This window comes from Physella acuta, unplaced genomic scaffold, assembly GCF_028476545.2.
Source record: "Physella acuta isolate Inbredline_101_S28 unplaced genomic scaffold, ASM2847654v3 ptg002033l, whole genome shotgun sequence".
NCBI lineage: Eukaryota > Metazoa > Mollusca > Gastropoda > Physidae > Physella > Physella acuta.
In genome coordinates, this window is record NW_026733537.1 from 59,660 (window position 1) to 83,586 (window position 23,927).

The window sequence follows — 23,927 nt, forward strand, 5'->3', positions numbered from 1 at the left end:
TCGAACTAGTCAGGGGATCGTAAACAAGAAGAAGAAAAATAAAAATAAATAAAAGCCAACTTCAGTAATCTCTATTTATTCGCCACAAAATACAACATCTAACATTAACCCGCCACCACATGGAACACAATAGGAAAAATACACAACTATCTACAACAACTAAAGTACTTAGTACGACTACCCTACTTGTCCCTAACCGTCTAGCCTAGCCTAAGTCTAAAACATGTCGTGGCTGTCCACTAGCTCACAGAGACGACCCATGTCTCCTCTACCTAAACCTAGCTATTCGAGACGTCCGTCCGTCTCCGTGTGTGTGTCCCGAGTGTCTCTGTCCAGAGTGTCCCCCTAGTCTCCGGTCTACCCTCCTAAAGTACTCAAGTCGTCCCTCGCTAGTGTGGGAACCTTGTTAATCGAGCCTGACCCCCAGGTCAGGTCAGGTCAGGACATGACCGTCCATCTCGGCCCTGTGCGATCTGGCAGGTTTTCCCAACCGTAAATCACGAGTTCTTGGCCACGTTAATAGCTCGGACCCCAAGACACCAGGTATGCATCGCCCACAGCGTGGTAACCAATCCGGTGTGGCCGTCACGGCCCAAAGGTTCTCACGGCCTATGCTGGCCAGTGCATTAACATGCCTAAGCATTTCATTTTAATTACCTGGCCCTCCTCGATGGGACCAAACCCAGGTAAAGTTCACTTGGGGTCGTAACAATATATATATATATATATATATATATATATATATATATATATATGAATGATCGTGAATATCCCAAAACGCTTATATTCATATTAATATACACTATGAGAATACATACATAAATAAATTCATAACATGTTATGTAAAGTTCAAATATCTGTTTTGTCATGTCGGTCTTAGGGTTTTGTAAAGCTTTGCCCATTACTAAAATCCCGCAGCTGCTTAAAAAAAAGTAAAAAAATTGCCATAAGTATCTTAAAAAATAAATGGGCATTCGCAACCAGATATGCAGGGAGTTTTTGTTTGGGGGGGTGCCTTATAAAGACTGGTCACGTGGTAGTTTTATTTCCAAATCGTGCTTTCGTTCCGCTTGGTTGGTCGTAGGGTGAACGTACTGTACAGGGTATGGCGCGTGTTGCCAACCATCCCCTCCCCACCCCCGCTGTGTTTGTGTTGTTCGCTTCACTGTCGCGTCTCTACACGGCCTATTTTTAGAAACTGTGCCGTGTGCAATAGCTGGTGGGTGAGTAATCTCCTATCTTGTGGGTCGTCGGGGCACCGACCTAACCATCACACGGGGCCATCAGGCCGCTGACTCAACCATCACAAGAAGGCCATAAGGCCACCAACCTCACTGTCGACTAGTGCTGGGCGGGTGAAATAGAAAGTGATAGAGTTGGTGTAAAAACAGAAAATAAAAACTGACAAAACCCCTTAAATTACTATATACATCAGTAATACTTCTTTCTGATGTGTACTTTAGCTGATTGAAAATATTTTGGCATACCAAATACAAGAGCTAATTAATTGCTAATTTCATATTCCGTGGAGGGTTGGGAAAATGTGTAATGGAAAATCAAAATACATTAAATCTGAAATAACATAGAAGGACAAGTTCTGATGGTGTGTGTGTGTGTGGGGATATATATATATATATATATATATATATATATATATATATATATATATATATATATACATATGTGTGTGTGTGTGTGTGTGTGTAGCAATGTTTTCTCTATACTAAAGATAGTATGTATACGTCACGGTGTCACCACCTCTCTCTTGTAATAATTGTCGATTTATACTTAAAAGACTATTTAACTTTAATTAATCATTAATGGAATTGGCAAAGCAAAAACATTTTTCTTCTGTCCATTTTGCATTTATTGCCTTTGTGTCACCCCCCCCCCCCCCTAATAGTATCACACGGTGTGATCCGCACCCCTCGCCCAGCCCTCGCTACGCCTCTGTATGTTGTTGTTATCACGTTACTTTCCTTAACGTCAGTCGGGTTCCAATCAGAACTGGGGAGACTCAGAGACGTCCTACCGCCCGACCACGCCGTTCCATACATTTGATTTTATTCAGTTTAAAACTCTCTATATGAAACCTTATAATTTGCAAACATAAAAGGGAATTGAATTTCGACGATTTATGAGGGTTTATTTTAATAAATTAAATGTAGACATGTTCATTAATTACGTTAATTCAATGATTTTTAGTTTCTGTTATTTTATTAACCTAAGGATACAAAGTATATAAGTAGGCCTACACGTGTGAAGGTTGTGTGATAGCAGCATTTAAAATTTCTAAAAGCTGATTTATTTTAAAAGAATAATTATGGCATGTTTTATTTTTAAAAACACAGTTGTACATAAGATATATTTTCATCATTGCAAGACACACAATACTTGCTTTATAATACCGTATTTAAAACCATAAATAATGCATTCATTAAATAATCTTTGGGTTTTGTTTCTTAAAGATAAAAGTAAAAATACTATGAGAAAGTAGAGTAGTTTTTTACCGTTAGCGGTGCATAATATTTTTTTTTTTAATTTAAGATAATAATCGCTCTTTTTTTGTAAAACATCATTCTTTCATTAAGTAGCAATTTTAACATTTAGAATATTACAAAATACTGCAAAACAGAACACTGGACGGGGGAAAATGTTTGTTTAAAAGAAATATTCATATTCCTGTAGAAATAAACAACACTTTTCATAATATTGTTGGAATTAGCTAGAGACGTAAAATATGTCATCAAATTAAAGAAAAAATAAAAATGGAATGATGTGGGACAAGTAATTGGAGTATTAAAGCGAATTAATGTTGTATTAAATAAAATGAAAAAAAAACCTATATGAATGACATATGAATGCTTTACTTTGATATGAATCTACATACTAAGATCAATGTAACATTGACATGTTTTAAACATATTTTGTATCTGAAGTTAACTTGTGTACGGCGAAGAAGTTTACACAGCAATAACAGGCAGTGGGCTAGTCTACATCAGATACTCCTTATATTTCTGTGTACATCTTTTTGTGCAACCTCTCTCTGGTCACAGTGTAAAACGATCAAGTAAAACAGTGCCTCAATATAGTCCATTATAATATTTTAAAGTTGGGATAGGTTTAACTAGATCATTTTTCTTAAGAAACAAAATGTTAACGCTCAAGAAATGTTTAAATGCATAAAGTATACTCACAAGAACACTAAAAGCAAAATCTTAACCCTATCCTGAAGCTAAATATCACCTCTCTCAACTCTGCACTATGTCCAGCTACCTTTACTTTGCCCACATTAAATATGTACAACAAGAATTGAAAGAACTCAGGAGCATTGTACTCACTCCAGGGACACGACTCGAGACTTTGGGGTCAGTTGCGCGCTTTATCATACTACAACGCCATCCCATAATGTTTGGATTTGAATATCTGTAAAAGAATATTTGTTTTCACATCTAATTAACAAATCCCCTACTAATATACCTGTCACGGCCTTTTCTACTGCCTATTTCATGGCACACACTCAAAACAAAATCAAACCTTGTTCCTGTAATTTCCATAATTTTATTAGTTCATATGTACAACACCTTCACTGCAAAAAAAAAACATCGCCATCTGCCTCGCCTTCTATCTACCTCTCTGCTTCCTTTCCTTAGCGCATGCGCACACCCATACTATATTTTATATTTATATCGCCTTTTTAAGATACAGACTCGAAACATACATTCATCTACATTTAACTAATACAATACCCCGATAATTGTATTCATGACTCAATACGGTAGGCTATATGTGCGATTTTAATAAGCAATAAAACAAGTGTTAATTTTGTTTTATTATTTATTCATAACTTATTGAGATCTGCTTATTCTAATTTTTTAGGTTTTTCTTTTCTTTCATCGTTAAGTTTTGTTTTTTGTTTTTTCTGATTTGTAGGTTTACAACAAAAACGTAGGAAATTAAATGTTACATTCCTCTACGAATTACATTCATTTAGTTGATAAAATAGAACGATATAGCGGGCCCAATAGCAATCCATTAACATAATTATTCTGAAAAAAATGACCAAACAAAAAATGAAAAGAAGATAGGCAGAGTGAATAGCAAAACTATTCCATAAAAGATTTTTTAATATTCATTTTCTAAATTGTTTCATGAAGTTCTTATTTTGCTACAGAGGCGTATCCAGGTTTTCGTTGTAGGGGGAGCGAAAAGAGCAAAAGAAGGCGCCGAATTTTTAACACGTTCTATATCCGTGTATTATATATATATATATATATATATATATATATATATATATATATATATATATATATATATATATATATATATATATATATATATATATATATATATATATACATATATATAATTACTTCGCTATGATGAAAAATAAATTGAAAGTAGCACTCTGAAGAAATAAGAAAAAACACACAATGTAGGCCGACAAAACAAAAATTGTATCAATCTAAACAATATATATATATATATATATATATATATATATATATAAATATATATACACTACAGCCAAAAACAAGGAACGTAAAACAATCTGTTTTGTAATTCTTGTAAAACAAGTTAATAAAAAGTCTAGTGACAATTTATGCGCCATTTCCTTATGTTATCCATAACAATTTTTAATTTTTTGTAAATATCATCCTATAAATATAAACTCCTACACGATGCTCAGTTTAAATCATCCTAGGCCTACAAGATGCTCAGTTTAAAATATATTTTTTAAAAAATTGTGACCAAACGAAAGGATATTGTTGAAAACTTTCTTCGGCAATATTGTTCTAAATTATGGCAGGAATCGATTGGTAAATGTTTCAAGTCGCTAAGTGGTCTGGTTGCCGAGATATGGGCAAAAAAACTGCATTTTTTCGAGGTTTTTTGGCTTTTCCGGGAAATCCAGGAAGGAATTCCGGGAATTTTTTTGGCCCACAATCATCCTCGGAACTTGCTTAACATATTTGCTTTGGAACTAGTCCTCGATATTGCTTCGTTGAGGAGGAGATACGACTTAAAGCTGCGGACACACATCCACACATCCATCCATCCAGAAATGACGCATTATTAAACGCAATTGCCAGTATGGAAATTGCGCTAAAAATTTCTTACATAATAATTCCTGGGAAATTATTTAAGACAAGTGAAATAGGGGAAATAATCACTCTATTAATATAAATATGTATATATCTACACATTTAATTATAAATGTCAAAACAAATAAATAATTACTTTAGATTATAATTAAATTGTTTAACACTATTCGTGTTTACAAAATGTTTTTGTCTATAATCAGAATTCAATACATCGTCATCATAAATGCTAAAGTATTACAGCATAATGAAAGTTTTTAAAATCAGAGTTGGTATAAAAACACGCTTTTCGATCTAATAGTAAACCATTCGGAACAACAGCCTACATTTAACTAAATATCGGTCTTTTAGTTCAGATCATATATTGTAATTAACTACTGCTTCTTTGTGTTCTAATGGGTTAGATCACTGTATTGAACACACACCTTTTAACTGGTATTTTACTGGTAATTGCAAAAACAATATTCCCAGAGTTATACGTTTAAAAAGCTAATTTTCTGGCGGCATGGTACTTTGGTATATCATTATGCGTTTTTCTACATGTACTTAACAGATCAGTTCGGGGTGGGCTGGGGAGGGGGGTGGGGGGGGGGGGGTTCAACTTCTTTCACCACTTTCCGTTCACTTTAGGTCAATTATCCAACCCAGTGTATACCTAGGTGTGACATTAATGTCACTCTACACAATTGTGGTGGTGAGGTGTGTAGGGGGGGGGGGAGAGATAACCAACTCAGAGTGAACATACTTTCAGTTTTTAGATGACTGTTCTAAACATACATATATATTACACACAAACATATATATATATATATATATATATATATATATATATATATATATAGATAGATAGATATAGATATAGATATTACACAAATATATATTACAGAAATAGCTTTAAATAAGTAGCAGTGGTATTATGACAATATTTTTTTACAGTGGGGTCCATGGGGGAGGGGGTTGTAACTGTTTCATATAATTTGTAATCGTAATCACTATCGCCCCAACTGTAAGAATACAACTACTTCATCGTGATGACCTTGTCGACCTTGTCAAAATTTCCCCACCACTATGCAGTCTGCTCATAAGTAAATTTGAATAGAGGTGCCACATCAGTTGTATTTGTTTCTGTATTGTAATTTTACAAAAATTAATCACACTATTCAAACTGTATATATAGAGTAATTATGTGTGAAGTTTTATGTATAACATTTTCTAATTCAATTATTCGTAAGCAAATACATTATACAGTTGCCTTAAACTTAACACCCCTCTTGCCAAGTGGTACTACCGTCGAGGTTTTTTAAACATTGCAATGCATCGTAATGGTTATTTTTAGAATGGCAAACTGATGCAGCTGTTAATATGTGTTGTAAACGTAGACACAACTAGACTAGTACAATAATGCTTAATTGCTGCATGAAAAGAAATCTTGTGATTTACATAGATGTGCCGACCAAAAACATTTTTTTTTACAAATATCATTTTTTAAAACTTTGAGTTTAAGAAATTTCCAAAAAGGCGCCACTTTGCTGAAAATGGCCAGAGGGGGAGCGGCCGCTCCCCCTGCTCCCCCCCTGCGTACGCTACTGTTTTGCTACTTTCCAGATAAATTACTATTGCAATAACAGTATTGCCTAAGTTCTCTATTTTTGTCCAGTATACAAGCTGGGTTTTTCCCATACTTGTTAATCCGGCTAATCGCCTTAGGATTAACAGACATGGTGTCCATGTATAGCAGATGCTCCAGTGTCAGTTCGAATTCCCCGTGGCCGGGCTCTGTGAAAAACGTCAGCTGGTAGATGGCCCGCTCGTTCTTGACAGAGTTGTCGGACATGATGGGTTCCAGCCCGCGGTCTCCTGTCGTCTGGTTAAAGCGGAGGACGTCATCGCTGACCAGCAGTTTGGTGACCGTCGTGACGTCACCAACACTTAGCTTGGCACAGTCAGATCTGTAGGGCTCAGTGAAATTGTTGATGGCGTCTACAGCCGCCGCTAGGGCGCGCTTTGCATCTGGGTCATCGTGATTCACTTCCTTCCAAGCCAGACATGCGCACCAATGAGGCGCGACGTCTGCATGATGGCAAGTCCTTGACTTTGGAATTTCTTTAAATAAACTGATACCTCTATTCATAACGTCCCCCAAACCAGCGCCGTCAAATCTGAGAATGTCTTTGAAAGTTTCATGCAAGTCAAAAGGCGTGGTCAGTCTGTTGACGTTTGTCTTCACGTTTTTGACCAGACTTGGATATTTCTTTTCAAACCAAGGCGGAAACCTCAGACTGACGTAAGGCAGACGTTCCTCCAACTTCCCTGAGAGCGTCCTCCTGACGTCATCGAATCTAGAACCGTGGTCACCCATCACCAACAGAAGTGTGTTGTTTAGGTATCCCCCGTTCTCCAAATTCTCCAGAAAATTCTTGAGATCTTCATCGGCCTGGGGACATATAATACATGAAACATCACGTGAGTCACTGAATATAAGATAAACATAACAAATAAAATAAATGTCGCATATTCCTAAATGATTTCCTGTGACAAATGAATGACTACGTTTAAATAACTGCTTAGGTTATTTAGGTCAGAGATGATCGATCTTAAGGCATGACTATCATTTCAGTCATTCTTATTGAATTATATTTTCCAATGTATTTATATCGCTTTTTTACTTTAATCAGGTTGAATTCAAGAGCTTTTGAATTTCAAGCTTGTACGATAAACAATCAAGAATAGAAAATACGTTTGGTATTTATGCTCTTCATTTAACTTCCATTTAGTCAAAAGATCGATGAATCGATATGTTTGTGTACCAATCTGGTGCTTACAGCAATCTAAGTTTAGACTGTTCGCTACATAGCTTAACCGAGACAACAATTTACTTTTAAAGTACATGGTATTCTATTTATGAAGAAATTGGACATGAACTGAAACACATTTTACGTCTCTAACTAATTCCAACAATATTACGAGAAGTGTTGTTTATTTCTATAGGAATATGAAATAGTTCTTTAAATAATCGGGGAGTGATCTCCCCTAAACTTTCTCGAATATTCTTATATAACACTACGGGGGATGGCAACTGTCAAATGTCGTTAAAATATGTCAAACTTTTTTCGAATTTAATCGTTTCCAGAGAAACGAAGAAAAATGAAATTAGCTAATTGGTTTGCTAAAACAATATTAATAAGTCTCATTGGCATTTCTTAAATCACAAACAAAAATGCGTTTTCTTTTTGTTTTTAATGTTTAAAATAACAATAGTAACTCAAGGTGTAGACGTTTCTGGTAGAAACAAAAAAAAGCATTATACAGTGAAGATGTTATTTATTTTTTAAATTAAAGTTTTCAATAGATTAGCTGACCCATTATCAAATTTATTAACTCATGTAAAATTAACATTTCTTTTTAAATATTTTTAGAAACCGTTTAGAAGAGGTTTATTTAGTTTAATATCCAGAAACTAAGGGAAAAAATTGTTAACAAATTTTGTTTATACTTTTATATAATTATAATTAGTGAATGTAACACATCTTATCTTTCTTCCTCTTTGAATTTAACTATTTTAATCGATAGGATTTCCGCAAATACGAGCGTGGCAACATCATAATGGTCGTTGACTCCGATTTCAGCCAGCCTTTTTTCTAGTTCCGTCCGGAGTTCGAACTCGGGACTTACCGGTTCAGAGGCCAACAACTTTACAAACATGAACACAGAAACCCGTATCATCTGGTTAGTTTTAACACAATAAGATCTAACCTTACATTTATTTTCAAAACAAATACAGTATTATGAAATGCATTTCAAAATTTCATGTATGTATTTGTTTAAACCCCTACCAAATAGTAATTGTGCACTTATGTCAACATACAAATCCGCATTTCACCATGTTTTGCATATAGGCAACATGAAAAAAAAAAATGGAAAGTTCAGAAGAATTTACAAATAAAATTCAATGGCTATGACTATAGGAACCAACAAAAGAAACTGACCGTAATGTATAGTCATTTAGGTAGGCTTTAAAATACAAATGAAATTGAATATAATGAAGAAGGAAAACTCTTTCCGAAAATGATCGAGTTTGAATAAACAAAATTTCGATTAGTTATAACTTTATATTATAATATAAAGCTCAATTCTGTATGTAAAAATAAGTTTGTTTGTTTGTCGTTGACATACTTCTATGGATTTAAGTGTTAGAATATTATCGTTCTCATAGTCTAAATCTATGAGTTAAAAAATTACTATTGAAAGTGATGGGAAATAATTTTCATTTTTCAAACTGATAATAATAATTGTCGGCATGTTCATTAAACACAATTTTTTAAAAATAACAAAATTTCTAATTATGTCTGAAAATTATTTATATTTAGTCCTTTAGCACTTACTTTCCTTTGATAAATTAGGAAAACACAATTACTTCCCTTTATAAAACATTGCATTAGTGGAAAAGAATTTACTTTTTATTACTTTGTTTTGGTGTTGGGAAAAAAATAATTACATAATTAGCGGGGATTGATCAAGTGCAAATGTTGTAGGTATTTTACGAATAAGCTTGGAGTATTATAATTGTTCACTTGGTTTGGTTTGGCACCTACGTTCGTTTAAGTGAGTGCAAAAGACTATGAATAAGTTGGGGTACTATAGTCGGTTATTTAGCTGAAACAGGCGATTCTGGCCCGGGCTAGACTGTGAGCACTTTGCGTTTATGTTCGCGTTAGTGTTTTCTTTGTGTTCAGGTTGGGTTTGTGTTAGTGGTTGCGTTTTGATTTGGTTCGTTTTTGTTCTTTCTTTTTTCGTTTTCGTTTGTGTTTTTTCTTTGGGTTTGTGTTTGTATTTGTGTTTGTGGTTGGTTTTGCGTTTGTATTTGGTTTGTTTTCGTTTGCTTTTTCGTTTGTGTTTTTTTCTTTGAGTTTGTGTTTGTGGTTGGTTTTGCGTTTGGATTTGGTTTGTTTTCGTTTGCTTTTTCGTTTGTTTTTTTCTTTGTGTTCGTATTGGTGTTTGTGGTTATGGTTGGGTTTGTTGTTAGGTTTTTGTTTTCTTTTGCTTTTTTGTTTGTTTTTTCTTTGTGTTTGTATTGGTGTTTGTGATTGTGGTTGGGTTTGTTGTTAGGTTTTTGTTTTCGTTTGTATTTGTAATTGTGTTAGCGTTATGTTTGCGTTTTGTTGTTTTGGTTGGTTGTGGTTTGGGTGGGCAATGCCGGGTTCATGATGATTACTAAACATACAGGTAATGGTCTTTAACAGAAAGGTTTTTCATAGAAGCCAGAGCATGGCCTGGCCGGGACAACTAGTATATCATATTGTATGTAACACTTTTCATTTAAAATAATTAACTACTTATTGAATAATACTGCATTACGTTCATTGATAAAATTATTTAAATTGCTCTAACCTCTTATATTTTAAATCTAATAAGATCTTATAGATTTAGTGGTATAGTCAATATAATAGTCTATATAATATAGAAAATTGCTTGGAATAATCACATGTTAATATATCCACCTTATTTAGTCAAATACTGATTAAACCTAGTTTGAAAATAATGAGTTTTATGATAAAATAAAATAGTCAATGCATCTGAGATAGAAAATATAGTGTATCTTAGTTTTCAATGAACTTACCATGGTAATATAATTATTTCCTTCATGACTGAGAGGTGAGTAGAAATGGACGAGAAATTTGGGCTCGTGTTTGTACATGTAGAAAATATCACGTAACCAGTTGAACCAGACCATGTGTTGCAGCTCTGAGCCGTGGCAGAAAGTCAGGAACCTCCTGTACGTCGGCACGGCGGCCAGATAGAATGGTCTCATGTAGAAGTCAGTGGGCTGGTGTTTGAAACCCTGTAGGCGCAAGTTGAATGGACCAATGTCTATATTGGCATCAGCCCATGATGTGATGTAACCATTTTTCTGGAACTGTTTCCAAATCCAGGGAAAATCGTCAAGATGTTTAGAACCTGAAAAGTGTTTTCTGGCTTCTGGGAGTTCTACTTCATGCTTGCCTGTCAGAATAGGAAACATGGCAGCAGTAGTTGCGTCCCCTACAATATTGTATCCCTTGAGTTCTATAGCACCAAGTCTTTTAACCATGTAGTCTCTGGTTTTTGGCATACGTCGCAGCCAAGACATTCTAGACATGGAATCAAACACCAACATAGCTACAGACATCCCGAGACCATTAGCTGGAGGTTTTGCAGTCTTTAGCCGTTCTCGAAGAGTCTCGTTGTTAAAAATGCCAGCTTGGATATTTTCATATCTAGCCACGCGAGTGTTTGAAAAACATTTGACTTTGAAGAAATTGGAAGTCATCGGAATTCCGCTATACTCTATTCTAACAGGATCTCCGAAGGTTATAAAATTGTCACCGGGTTCTCGGATCAAAGGGTAGTACTCACAGTTGAATACGTCATAGTTCCGTGTGACTGACGTGTCGAATTTTAGGGTTCCATTGTCTACGATCACCCAGTCCGGCTGCATGCCATTACAAGATGGCCGCCCCTGCCTCCAGACCAGTCTCATCATCACTGGGTCAGACAACTCCAGTCGAGGGTGGATACAGGCCTGGGCACTGTCCAGTAAATGGGGAGCATTCTCTCTTTCATTTCTAGTGTCATCTTGTGGGTTAGCAAGAAGTTTGTGCGAATGCCGATACGCTGGGAGCGGCATGGACAGATAATCTTTAATCTGACCATCTGGAATTCTTGAGGTTACGATGACGTAGCAGGCACCAACTATCACGACAAGGGTCAAGAAAGTGACGATGTTTTCCTTTCGGTAACATCTACATCTGCAGGATCGTTGGAACATGGCACTAGCTGAGCTGGAGGACTGTGTGAAGGACGTAGTGAACCTGTAATATTCTCTGGTCGGGCTAAAGTTTAACTGTTTAACTGTGACAATAATGTAAGCAGTTTTTATCACTAGTGAAGCTATAACATTTAATTTCCCGGCAATCGTGTTCTCAGCTGAATCCCAGTTTGAATAATGCAGGCGATCTTTATCACAAGTGAAGCTGTATAATGCTCTCGATTTCTTAAGAAGTTTGTACTAACACTCAGGAACAGATGCTATCTTAGTTCCTGTTACCTTGAATGTTAATAACATTGATATTAATTATAAAACATACTTCCAGTTCAGAAAATACGCAACAGTCATTATTAATAAACGTGAAGAATTATTAATGTAATTAAACTGATTACCAACTAATATGCCGCCACCACAAACAATGTATGATTCTTCCTTTAGAAAACCAATCAACTGCCTCTGCCTATAATAGAACACAATGATATAAAATAACGTCGATAGATAGGGCTAACACTGTTATTGTTGCTATTGCACACTCATCAAATAGTTCCGCGCAGGAACACAAGTCAGCTGTAAACTGACTTGGGGCGGACTTCACAACTGAGTGGCGTTTGTCCTTTAAATAGGCCTTCCTTAATAAATCACGACTCGTGACTCGAAAGCTCATGAAGTATAGAACACCGGGTTAAAGTGCTGGGAAATATCACTACACCTGGGTATCTTAGATTGAGAGATCGTCTGCTACCTATTGGCACCCCACACTACCCCACACTACCCCTCATACCCCCGCCCCTCACTTACAAATACATGTTTCGTTTCTTTTCAAATGCAAATTACATCTTCTTGTATCATGGTTATAAATGTAGTGAAAGAAACAAGCAATCCTGATTTATTTTCAGTTTTTTTTTAGTTTACCCAGAGTTTCGGTATAGACTTTAATGTACGTGGTTACTCGATTAATTGATTTAAAAAAACTAATCATAAATGCACACTTTGTGTTATTTTGGATGAACACGACCGTAGCTTAACTGCTCTTAAAAGAGTATAACAGTTTTGATTAAATATATCGAAAAGTCCTATGTTTACATAGGCAAATATATAAAAAAGACGCATTTGCAGCCATTTTGAATAATTAACAGTGCATGTTTCAGTGCAGTAGCGAATGCGAAAAAATTCATTACCCCGGTCACGATTCCGTCACGCTTGAGTTGCTGTTTATAGTTAGCGTGTCATTTTACGCCGCAGCTGGCTACTTTATCTGGCAACCAGCGCCATCTTTGTTACACTTTAACCAACACCAATGTCAAGGTTAGTCCACAGTTAGCAACCGGCCGTAGCTAGTTTGCTATTGACAGCAGGTCATTGACCCAGGTTATGAGAGGATGGTCACCCCCACATGGCTGACAACAGCAGATATAATACTCACCCTTTAGATAAATATATACATAATTCTTGCTGAAGGACAGTTATTAAGCTTAACTAAATAAATTGTAGGCTACAGATAAAAGGTGCAGATATTTATTGTTGAAATACAGTAGCCAAGCTTGACACGATGAAATATAAATATTTGTTGCTAAAGAAAGTTAGACAAACCGGGGGGGGGGGGGTCAAGGTCTCTGTCTACCTACCACCTACTCAATCATAAATGACTAAACTATCAATAAGATTAAATCAAAACTAATATAAAATAATTTTAAATTATAAGCTTTTAAATTCATTGAAAATAAAATAAAACAATCTTGCTTTGTTGACTAAAAATGTTTGCGAATTAACGCAATCGGCAGCACTCTGAAAAAAGAATATTCTGCTTCTCTGTAGTCCATTGTCAACTCCCAGGAAGGAAATCAACCAACCCTGATTGCGCACTTCTACGTTAGATGAATGTTATCTCCCCTTTTATTATGGAATAGGAATATTTTAAAATTTGATTTTAATGGTTAAAATAATATATTGTTAGATAAAAAATAATAGAATAGTATTGTCTTCAGATACGAATTAATCAAGATCTGGGCGAAATCGCTGCATGATTTGATCTTTTCTCCCGTTTAACCTTTTTTTAAATTGAACGTTTATGACTACCCTAAAGTCTAATTCGATTATTATAAAATATATTCTTTTATGATCATTGGAGACAAAGTATCTGGAAAGTTTGAACGAAATCGCGCTAAAGAATTGGGACAAAATAAGTTACGAATTTTTCCACATTCCACAAAAAACAACTAACAAACACATAGTCAACTAAATAAAACTTTAAAGCCTATCAAAAAGGAGAATGTGGAGTTGTGCCCCTTTTGAAATTTTTTAAAGCTTGTACGATATTTTCGACTTCGTAAATTTTCAACTCTGAAACCTTTCTATTTGTCTTTTTTTTGTGCAAAACTTATTTCATACAGCAAATTATTAATTTTATCAGTCTGATATCTATGTAAAAATAATTGGGTACATTTATATTCTTCTTCTTCTCCACTTGCAGTTCCCATAGGAACTTAAACCATCTACATCATTCTTGTATTGTTATTCTGCATCTAGTTTTTTTTTTACATCTCCTTCTGAACCATTCCAATAGATTATGTTTTTTTTTTTATTTCTCTACGCCAGATGTTTAAGATTTTTCAGTGTTTATTCTTTTCTCTACAAAAAACAATGTTATAAGGATTGGTGAATCGTTTAGTCTTTTTCATCCCAGCTGCAAGTACATGAGACCTAAATTTAAACAAGTTATGGGTGCATGCGATATAAATGTACCCGTTATACGTATAAATATGCGACCAAAATTTACCCGACTTAGGTACATGCAACCTATATTTACAAAAGTTATAAGTACACGCGAGCTAAATTTGGTCAGTATTAAACAAATTCTAATTTCATGTATGTTTACCAATATCTCCAGCACTTTTAATACAACACAATATTTATTGTGATCATTTTATTCAAAACTTTAATATGTTAAAATGATAGCATTCTTAGAAAATAAATGTCATACTTTATTGAAATCAGTGTATACATTTCATATTAAATTAATTCATACAACATTAGACATACAACGAACAAAAAACTGACAGTTAAATAAGAGACGTCATAGATACACGGAGTCCCGCTGTAGGACGTTGGAAAGTGATCAGGTCTCTATTGTTAGAAAAATAGTAACAAATCAACGTCAATGTTGATAGAATAGCGCCTGCTTTAAGAAAGAGGTTTGAATTACACAAGTCTGGATGTGATGAATTACAGGGGTGGTGGTGTGGGGTGGGGGGGGGGGGGGGGCAGGGGTGGCATAATATTTTTTAAACAGCGTGACTTTAATTACGGAAAATTGATTATTTCGTAAACATCAATTACCATACATACGTTTTACATTATGAGTATAACGAATAACAAATGCATTATTTAGAAATGCAAAAAAAAAAAAACGACTAGAACTTAATCTTTTTTAAATATATTGAAATGTTGATTAAATCATTATCAATATTACTTTGCCATTTACTTCAATATACACAAAAGCATTAATATAAATGTTTTAAATCTAATTTAAGTCTAGTTAGTTATTTGTATATACGCGCTTTTTCATAGAAACAGTAGACACGTGTAAACTAAAAGTAACAATTCCATGTTGATATCATTTACATAAGTTGCATGTGATAGCTAAATAATTATTAAATGTATTCTGTGTCTATCTTGGTTTCTGCGGAACAACTGAAAGAAATTTTTTTCATTCGTGACGTCCATAACTAAACGTAACGTGAGGTTTGGACACTACAGGTCACGCTTGGGTTAACACTAAACATTTGGTCGTATCGCATGGATGATTTTGGTCAAATAAAAGGTCAACTACTAGAAAAGTGTACATTCAAGGAGTCAGCCATCTTGTACTTTATTCTTAAGATGGGAAGTCACCTAGTACAGGCTGGGATGAAAGAAACAAAATGATAACAGTGCTTGCTTTAGTGGTACCTTGTTAATGTAAATGTTTGTGTAGCTCAACTGTAATACATCGTTCCTTCAGGGTACCTTTAGTATCCATATACCGTTACTATTACACAGGTATTTTATTAAATTTTAGCAGGAAAAACATGAATAAATTATTAAAGCTCAAAGAAAAATACACGACATATTAAATTTCGACATAAAGACTTCGTCGTAAGATAAAAGAAAAGCCATTAGTAAAAGCAAGGCAACAAGACCACGTTAGCACATAGATTTAAGTCACACCACTACTTTTGTAGTGTTGATAAATGCCTATTGGCTAACATTAAAGGTAAATAATTCATAGAGAGCTTTTCGGAGGTGAAAACATATTAGCTCAAAATTAACAAATAACGTAATTTTAAAGACTAATACATCGACGAGCATTGCCTGCATTTTGCAGAGATAGCTATAAACTTAAATTGGTGTTCATTAAAATATCAAGGTAGTGCAGATATTTGATAATTAGTTGTCATCACAAAAGTAAGTGAACTGTACTTTCTGTCTATCTATTGCTTTATCTCTCAATCTCTCGCAACCTCGCTTTCATCCCTGTGGAACGCTTAATCAATATATATATATATATATATATATATATATATATATATATATATATATATATATATATATATATATATAATATATACTTATGAATTCAAATAGAATCCGTCAGTAAAGGAATGTTTTCAATTTTCTCTTATGGATTGTGTATATCTTTTTAATTTAGAGTTGCGACAAGTTACTGTTGCAATAACAAAATTGTCTAATGTCTCTGTTTTTGTCAAGTATACAAGCCGGATCGTTCCCGTACTTGTTAATCCTACTAATCGCCTTAGGATTAACAGACATGGTGTCCATGTGGAGCAGATGCTCCAGTGTCAGTTCGAATTCCCCGTGGCCGGGCTCTGTGAAAAACGTCAGCTGGTAGATGGCCCGCTCGTTCTTGACAGAGTTGTCGGACATGATGGGTTCCAGCCCGCGGTCTCCTGTCGTCTGGTTAAAGCGGAGGACGTCATCGCTGACCAGCAGTTTGGTGACCGTCGTGACGTCACCAACACTTAGCTTGGCACAGTCAGATCTGTAGGGCTCAGTGAAATTGTTGATGGCGTCTACAGCCGCCGCTAGGGCGCGCTTTGCATCTGGGTCATCGTGATTCACTTCCTTCCAAGCCAGACATGCGCACCAATGAGGCGCGACGTCTGCATGATGACAAGTCCTTGACTTTGGAATTTCCTTAAATAAACTGATGCCTCTATTCATAACGTCCCCCAAACCAGCACCGTCAAACCTGAGAATGTCTTTGAAAGTTTCATGCAAGTCAAAAGGCGTGGTCAGTCTGTTGACGTTTGTCTTCACGTTTTTGACCAGACTCGGATATTTCTTTTTAAACCAAGGCGGAAACCTCAGACTGACGTAAGGCAGACGTTCCTCCAACTTGCCTGATAGTGTCCTCCTGACGTCAGCAAATCTGGAGCCATGGTCTGACATCACAAGCAGAAGTGTGTTGTTCAGGTAGCCTCCGGTCTCCAGGTTCTCCAGAAAGTTCTTCAGATCGTCATCGGCCTATGAAAAAAAATTAATTATGAGCATTGAATAAAAACTTTGGATTTCAAACTGTCACTAAATAACCATATTTTTTAAGCAACAGCACCGTTATGCAAGTGGCTTTATGTGGCAAATCAAACAAACAGCAATCACTAGAGCTACATTTAACATGACATTCACAGAACCGTAGAACTAATATGTTTGGACGTAGGCTAACTGCAAACATAAATAATGGTTAGCGGATAAATATTGATTATGTGACTATAGCAACACAGAGTTTATATGTTATCTTTTACACAATGTTGCACACTTTTTGTTGGTTTTTTTTTTTTGAAATTTTTGTTTACATTCTTGTTTGGTAGATGTTATTTTTTAAAAATATTTTTACGCGAGTTTCAACAGTTACAAATTTTATTAAAACATTAGCCAAAATTAAAAATATTTAATCTTGAATGTGTCATGTTTAATACTTAATATTCACTATTTAATGTTAAATATTTTATTTCCCCAAAGTAAATGAATTTAGACTAACGTAATTTTTTCCACATCATTTACGTAAAAGTACACGCTTTGAACTTTTTCGTCAATACTTTCCTATCTTAGTCACCTTCTCCCTAGAGATATAAGCTCCAACCCCCTCCCCCCCCACCCGCCCACAACTGGGATTTTTTAAACACTTCCCCTAACCTAACAGATCCATCTTAATTTCCTTCCACGCCGCCATGCATTCAATTCTATGAGAAAACGAATTAGGTCAGTGCCACGCGAGTTGAACGGCCTCCAGTCCCCAGACTACTTGCTGTTCAGTCAAGCGAAACGTTTGCTTTGTTATGCCTTCGTTCTGGTTTTTTTGTTATTGTTTTTAAACATGTTTAAATTTGTTTTAGCCCGTTTTATTTTTCTGTTAATCCCAAGAGTTTAACTACGTCAAATGTTTAACTGCCTCAGCGGATCGATCCCTCACGTGATTAGGGCGTGTAAACCTGTGGTGACAGAAGGCTCAGCCTGAGCTGGTTGTTACAGATATTGACCCAACCACCGTTAAAGTACAGCGTGACCTACTTCTGGCTTTGTTGCATAGAGGCGGAGGAGGGGGCCGACATTCTTTTTCATTTTTCATGAAATTTTGTTGTGCTCGTCAAATCGAGAAAAACTTTTAAAGCCGTTGTTTACTATTTGGAAGCGAATAACTGTTAGCAGATGTATAACTAGTTTCATTAAATAAAACAATACTAAATTTTGCGGAAATGAGAAATGTGCTTTTGAAGTGCTTCAAACTTTATAAATCACATTTCAAAAAACATATTTTGAGTTCACAGACAGTCGTAAAAAAAGAAAATTTTTACTGTAAAAGTTGAAAAGACAATTTTAGAAATTGTTGTAAAGGAATGAAACTCACAGTACATCAAACGTACATAATAATGATATTTAAAAAAAAAGAGATAATAAATGTGCATTAGTTCGAATCCGGGTTCAAATCAGTGGAATGTCCCTGAGTCCACCCCGCTCTGATGGGTACCTAACACACGTTAGGGAAACAAAGGCATAGATTTGACCACGCTACCCCTTCATATGCCGAGGTCTCTGAAGCAGATGAACTCTACTTCATCTGCCCCATAGGTATCTAGGCACAAACGGGAAAAGTTGATGAAATTTGCATACAAATTCAAAGCCTAGTGGTGTTGTAATTGTCTACCATGAGAATTTTTTTACCATAGTAATGAGATTGTTGTCGTCATGACTGAGAGGTGAGTAGAAATGGACGAGAAATTTGGGCTCGTGTTTGTACATGTAGAAAATATCACGTAACCAGTTGAACCAGACCATGTGTTGCAGCTCTGAGCCGTGGCAGAAACGGTAGTAGTTTCGATACGTTGGTGAGGCGGCCAGATAGAATGGTCGCATGTAGTAGTCAGTCGGCTGATGTTCGAATCCCTGTAGGCGTAAATTAAACGGCCCTATGTCTATGTCAGCATCGGCCCAAGAAGTGACGTAACCATTTTTCTGAAAACTTTTCCAAATCCAGGGAAAGTTGTCAACAGGCTTGGATCCAGCCTTATGTTTTCTGGCTTCTGGGAGTTCTATTTCATGCTTGCCTGTCAGTATAGGAATCATAGCAGCAGTAGTTGCGTCCCCTACAATATTGTATCCCTTGAGTTCTATAGCACCAAGTCTTTTAACCATGTAGTCTCTGGTTTTTGGCATACGTCGCAGCCAAGACATTCTCGACATGGAATCAAACACCATCACAGCTACAGACATCCCAAGACCATTAGCTGGAGGTTTTGTAGTCCTCAATCTCTCTCGGATTGTTTCGTTGTAGAAAACTCCAGCGTGGATGTTCTCGTACCTCGCCATCTGAGATTTGGAATGACATTTGAGTTTAAAGAAATTCGACGTCATGGAAACTCCGCTCCTCGCCAACCGAATTGGTTTACCGTAGGTAATATTATTATCTCCAAGTTCACGGACTATAGGATAATAATTACAGGAAAACAAACCGTATTGATTAATGATGGACATGTCAAATCTGACAGTGCGATTGTCTACAAACACCCAGTTCTGTTGCATGCCGTAACAAGACGCCCGTCCCTGTCTCTTGACATATCTCATCATGACAGGATCCTTCACATCCATAGTAGGCTGGATACAAGCTTGTGATGTATCCACTTGATCCGGTGGATTAGCTCTTTGATGAATCACCGTCACGTGTTGCTTCAACCGACGTTTTAGATTAGGGTTTTGATGGCGGCCTTTAAGGAATGTCTGGTATGGAACAAACTCCATACGAGTTTCACTGGGTTTAGTATCTGGGACCGTGCTGGTTATAATGACGTAGAGGACGGTGATGATCATGAAGAGAGACACGAACTCTGCTATGATTTCTTTCTTGTAGCATTTGTATCTGAAGGAGCGTAGGATCATGGTCAGAGATTGATTGTTGATAAACATAAGGGTGGAGAAATACCAGAAATATGTGACCTCTTGTAGGTCTCAGATGGATGTTTATGAATATGTCGTTTCAGCTAGCTGGTAATCTACAGGTAAAACGTTGACGGTTTAGTTATAGGCTTGAAATCATTGCTGAAAGATGATGTTTCCTAACAGTATCATAGTAAAGTTTTTCCTTCCAACTAGCAAACCATTGGACGGACGAAATAGCATTCGTATGTTTCTTGACCTCAGTAAATATAGGCATGTTGATGTCAGCACTGTACTAGAAATATCAAGATTCGTTTCAAAAATATACTGCTCAATTCAAAATGTGGACAATTCATTGACCTTCTCAAACACCACGTAAAGAAATCACTTTAGTCAATTGAACTTCATCATTAAAGATAGCTAGTTAACAACACCCACACAATGTCAACGATGCTATAATGCAAACATTTCAGCGTGTAAAATACGAAACAGTCCCAATTATCCAGAAATCCACACTGAGCACATTCATTAATAAATCACTAATTACACAGGAGCCAACACAACCGTAGCTGACTAAATATTCCATCCTTAGCCTAAAGGTCGAGAATATCGCAACACGTTTCTGGCACATCGAAACACGACAGCTTGGCTTGGAGTGACTGCACGCTTGAATAGCTTTCGTCCTTCATCTAGGTCGTTCTTATCAAAACCTTGTCTCATCAAGCCTTGCACGACCCTGGTTGTCTAAGGACGTCAGGTACAAGATATCCTTGCAGAAGTATAGGGCTAACTATAACTTTAGCTGACAAATATAACCGTCCGGCAGGTGTGTGTGTTATCACTGATAAAGTTGTTTAATGACTGCAAGCAAAGGACTTGCACCACGTCCTTCCCCACCAACCCCCCCCCCCCCCACACACACACACACTGCTGTAACGTGCCAGCGATATCTAACGACAACACGCCGTTGTGCTAAACAAAATATGACCTTATTCAAGATAAAGAATTGAATGGCCCTTAAGATTACACTGTGTGTATGAGGTAAGCTGCGAATCTACCCAACTGATTCAAAAACATTTACTGCTATGTATGTTTCAAACACAGCAAAGTATTCGTATGATTTGCAACGTTGTGATTAAACCTTAGGGTAACATCGCCTTAAGTGTAATTTAATCACTTTCAGCAAAAGTCAGGTAGAATATAACTCCATGACAGCCCATGTATATATTATTATTATTGTAGCCGCTGTATACTTAGTGTATAACCCGGTGCTCTCACGATCACTACAAGGAAAGCGCATTCTGCCGGTGCGCCGCCCTTCCAAATATTTTGTTTTCGCAAAAACATTCCACAAGTTCATATTCTTAAATAAATTCTTGAAGTTTTATATATATTATTGTATATATATATATATATATATATATATATATATATATATATATATATATATATATATATATATATATGTGTGTGTGTGTGTGTGTGTGTGTGTGTGTGTGTGTGTGTGTCTTTTCTGTGGCCAGCAGCACAGGCTACGATGTCCCATTCTCTTTCTGTTGCAAGTCTTTTGTCTCGCGAACCTAGCCCGACTATGTTAGTCTGAAAAAATACTGCAATGTCAAGGACCTAGTCTGCTATTTATTTTTCAGTCTTTAACAGCATTATTCCCCAATCGGCTTATGGAAAAAGGACAATCCCCGATGACAAACGACCTCAGTACATTTTCCCTATTTTCAATAAACTGTAAGAGTACAAAACACACTTTCGCTCACCACCACTCTCCCTACTCACGTCAAACACCGAGAAGCTGAATACATTTATCTTCAAGAATTAGTTTTGTTTTATCTTTGTGTTTCCTGCGTATTTTCATAAATCATATCATATCCACATTTCTTTTTGTAAGTCACTACAGCAGAAGGAGAATCTGGAGGCGTGATTTAGAGGAATGCACCAAGAAAATTGCACATACCAGAAGACAGTTGGAGAGATAAGCGCAAGACAGAGATGCCTGGAAAGCTTTTGTCAGTGGATTATGTCCCAGGAGGGGCGACAAAAGAAACTAATCCCACATAAAATGAAATTATATAGTGGACTAAGGGGATAAGATTTTTAAAAAAAACTTACTATGGTAATCATGTTGTTGTCGTCGTGGCTCAGTGGTGTGTAGAAGTGGACCATAAACTTCGGGTCGTCTTTGTACATGTAGAAAATGTCACGAATCCAGTTGAGCCAGACCATGTGCTTGGGAACGGATCCATGACAGAACTTATCGAATGTACTGTATAGTCGCTTGGTGGCCAGGTAGAAAGGTCTCATAAAGTAGTCAGTGGGTTGGTGTTTGAATCCCAACATTCGGTAGTTGAAAGGGGCGATATCAACATCAGCATCAGCCCAGGAAGTGACGTAACCTTGACCTCTAAAGTCGTTCCACAGCCAAGGGAAAACGTCAACAGGCTGAGCGTTAAATTTCCCCCTCCTGGCTTCCGGTAGCTCATGCTCGTGCTTGCCTGTCAGGATCGGCAACAACGCCGCCGGCGTCCCGTCCCCCAAGATGTTGTAACCTTCCAGCTCTATCGCCTTTAGCGTGTTGACCAGATACTCTCTGGTCTTTGGCATCCGTCTCAGCCAGGACATTCTGGACATGGAATCAAACCCTAGTAGCGCCACAGACAGTCCCAGACCGTTGGCTGGAGGTTTGGTCAGCTTGAGCCTGTCTTTGATCGTCTGGTTCACAGACACCCCGGCATGCATCGCTTCGTGAGTCCACCTCTGCTCACGTGACTGACAGAAAATTTTAAAGAAATCTGAAACTAACGGAAATCCGTCTGGAATTCCATATACTGGGGTCCCGTATGTGATGACGTCATCGCCTGGCCCACGCATAATTGGATAGTAATCACAGGTTAAATTACCGTAAAATTGTTTAGCAGTTAATGAGAATCGTACCGTTCCGTTGTCTACATATGCCCAATCAGGCGTGGAATAGCACCTGACTTTACGTTTTAATTTATAAAACTGGGTCATTGCAGGGTCGTTGACCTCCAAAGTTGGCATTATGCAAGTCTGGTACTTAGTGTCCTGGATAATATTGTTCTGCAACATATTATTCTGGTACTTATCATTCTGGTACTCATTGTTCTGGAACATATTATCCTGGATTAAATTGTTCTCATGCACGTTAATATTGTTGTCATTACTCTGATAATTATGACTTGGGTCATGATGGTTGTGTATTACTTCCTCTGACACAAAGACTTGCTGTTCGTGAGTTAGCCGGACATCGTCGTATTGGTATCGCTGGTTGTTGGGTCCATTCTTCGTGCTCTCATAGACCAGTTGAATGTGGTCCCTGTGGTCAGCTGATCGGCGGTCAGCTTGTGTACTCACGGAGACAAACACGTACAGTAAAGAGGCGGCTCCCAGCAGAGCAAAACACCTTTCCCATTTTAGTTGTGTGTGCAAGATATGTGGTAGTTGGAAATGCATTTTTAAACTCTGGAATAAAAAAATGAACAAATTTTTTAACATTAACAAAAACTCCAGAATATTTAGTATATCAAATTTTTAACACCAACTCTACAAAAAGTTTGTTA

The 23,927-nt window shown here is 36.6% G+C and overlaps 2 protein-coding genes across 3 annotated transcripts; both read right to left on the reverse strand.

The window, feature by feature from the left end:
- Nucleotides 1–6,696: 6,696 nt before the first annotated feature.
- On the reverse strand, nt 6,697–12,756 carry LOC131931793 (uncharacterized). The gene is made up of 3 exons (XM_059288647.1): nt 12,742–12,756; nt 10,720–12,132; nt 6,697–7,536 (listed from the first exon to the last, which is right to left on the reverse strand). The coding sequence occupies exons 1-3, from the start codon at nt 12,754–12,756 to the stop codon at nt 6,697–6,699; spliced, it is 2,268 nt and encodes a 755-aa protein (XP_059144630.1).
- A 3,810-nt stretch (nt 12,757–16,566) lies between these two features.
- LOC131931792 (uncharacterized) lies at nt 16,567–23,196 on the reverse strand. 2 transcript variants are annotated; one of them, XM_059288646.1, is made up of 2 exons: nt 22,459–23,196; nt 16,567–17,430 (listed from the first exon to the last, which is right to left on the reverse strand). In XM_059288646.1, the coding sequence occupies exons 1-2, from the start codon at nt 23,083–23,085 to the stop codon at nt 16,591–16,593; spliced, it is 1,467 nt and encodes a 488-aa protein (XP_059144629.1). In that variant the 5' UTR covers nt 23,086–23,196; the 3' UTR covers nt 16,567–16,590. The 2 variants fall into 2 exon arrangements, with proteins under 2 accessions (XP_059144629.1, XP_059144628.1); XM_059288645.1 differs by lacking the exon at nt 22,459–23,196 and adding an exon at nt 19,126–21,167.
- Nucleotides 23,197–23,927: the final 731 nt, after the last annotated feature.

Bases quoted from the DNA above. Each gene is read 5' to 3' on its own strand.
- LOC131931793 (XM_059288647.1), bottom strand. The intron at 7,537-10,719 runs GTAAGTTCATTG...ATATGTCCCCAG, and splicing joins GAAATAATTATATTACCATG to GCCGATGAAGATCTCAAGAA.
- LOC131931792 (XM_059288645.1), bottom strand. From the start codon at position 20,364: ATGTTTATCAACAATCAATCTCTGACCATGATCCTACGCTCCTTCAGA. The intron at 17,431-19,125 runs GTAAAAAAATTC...TTTTTTTCATAG, and splicing joins ACAACAATCTCATTACTATG to GCCGATGACGATCTGAAGAA.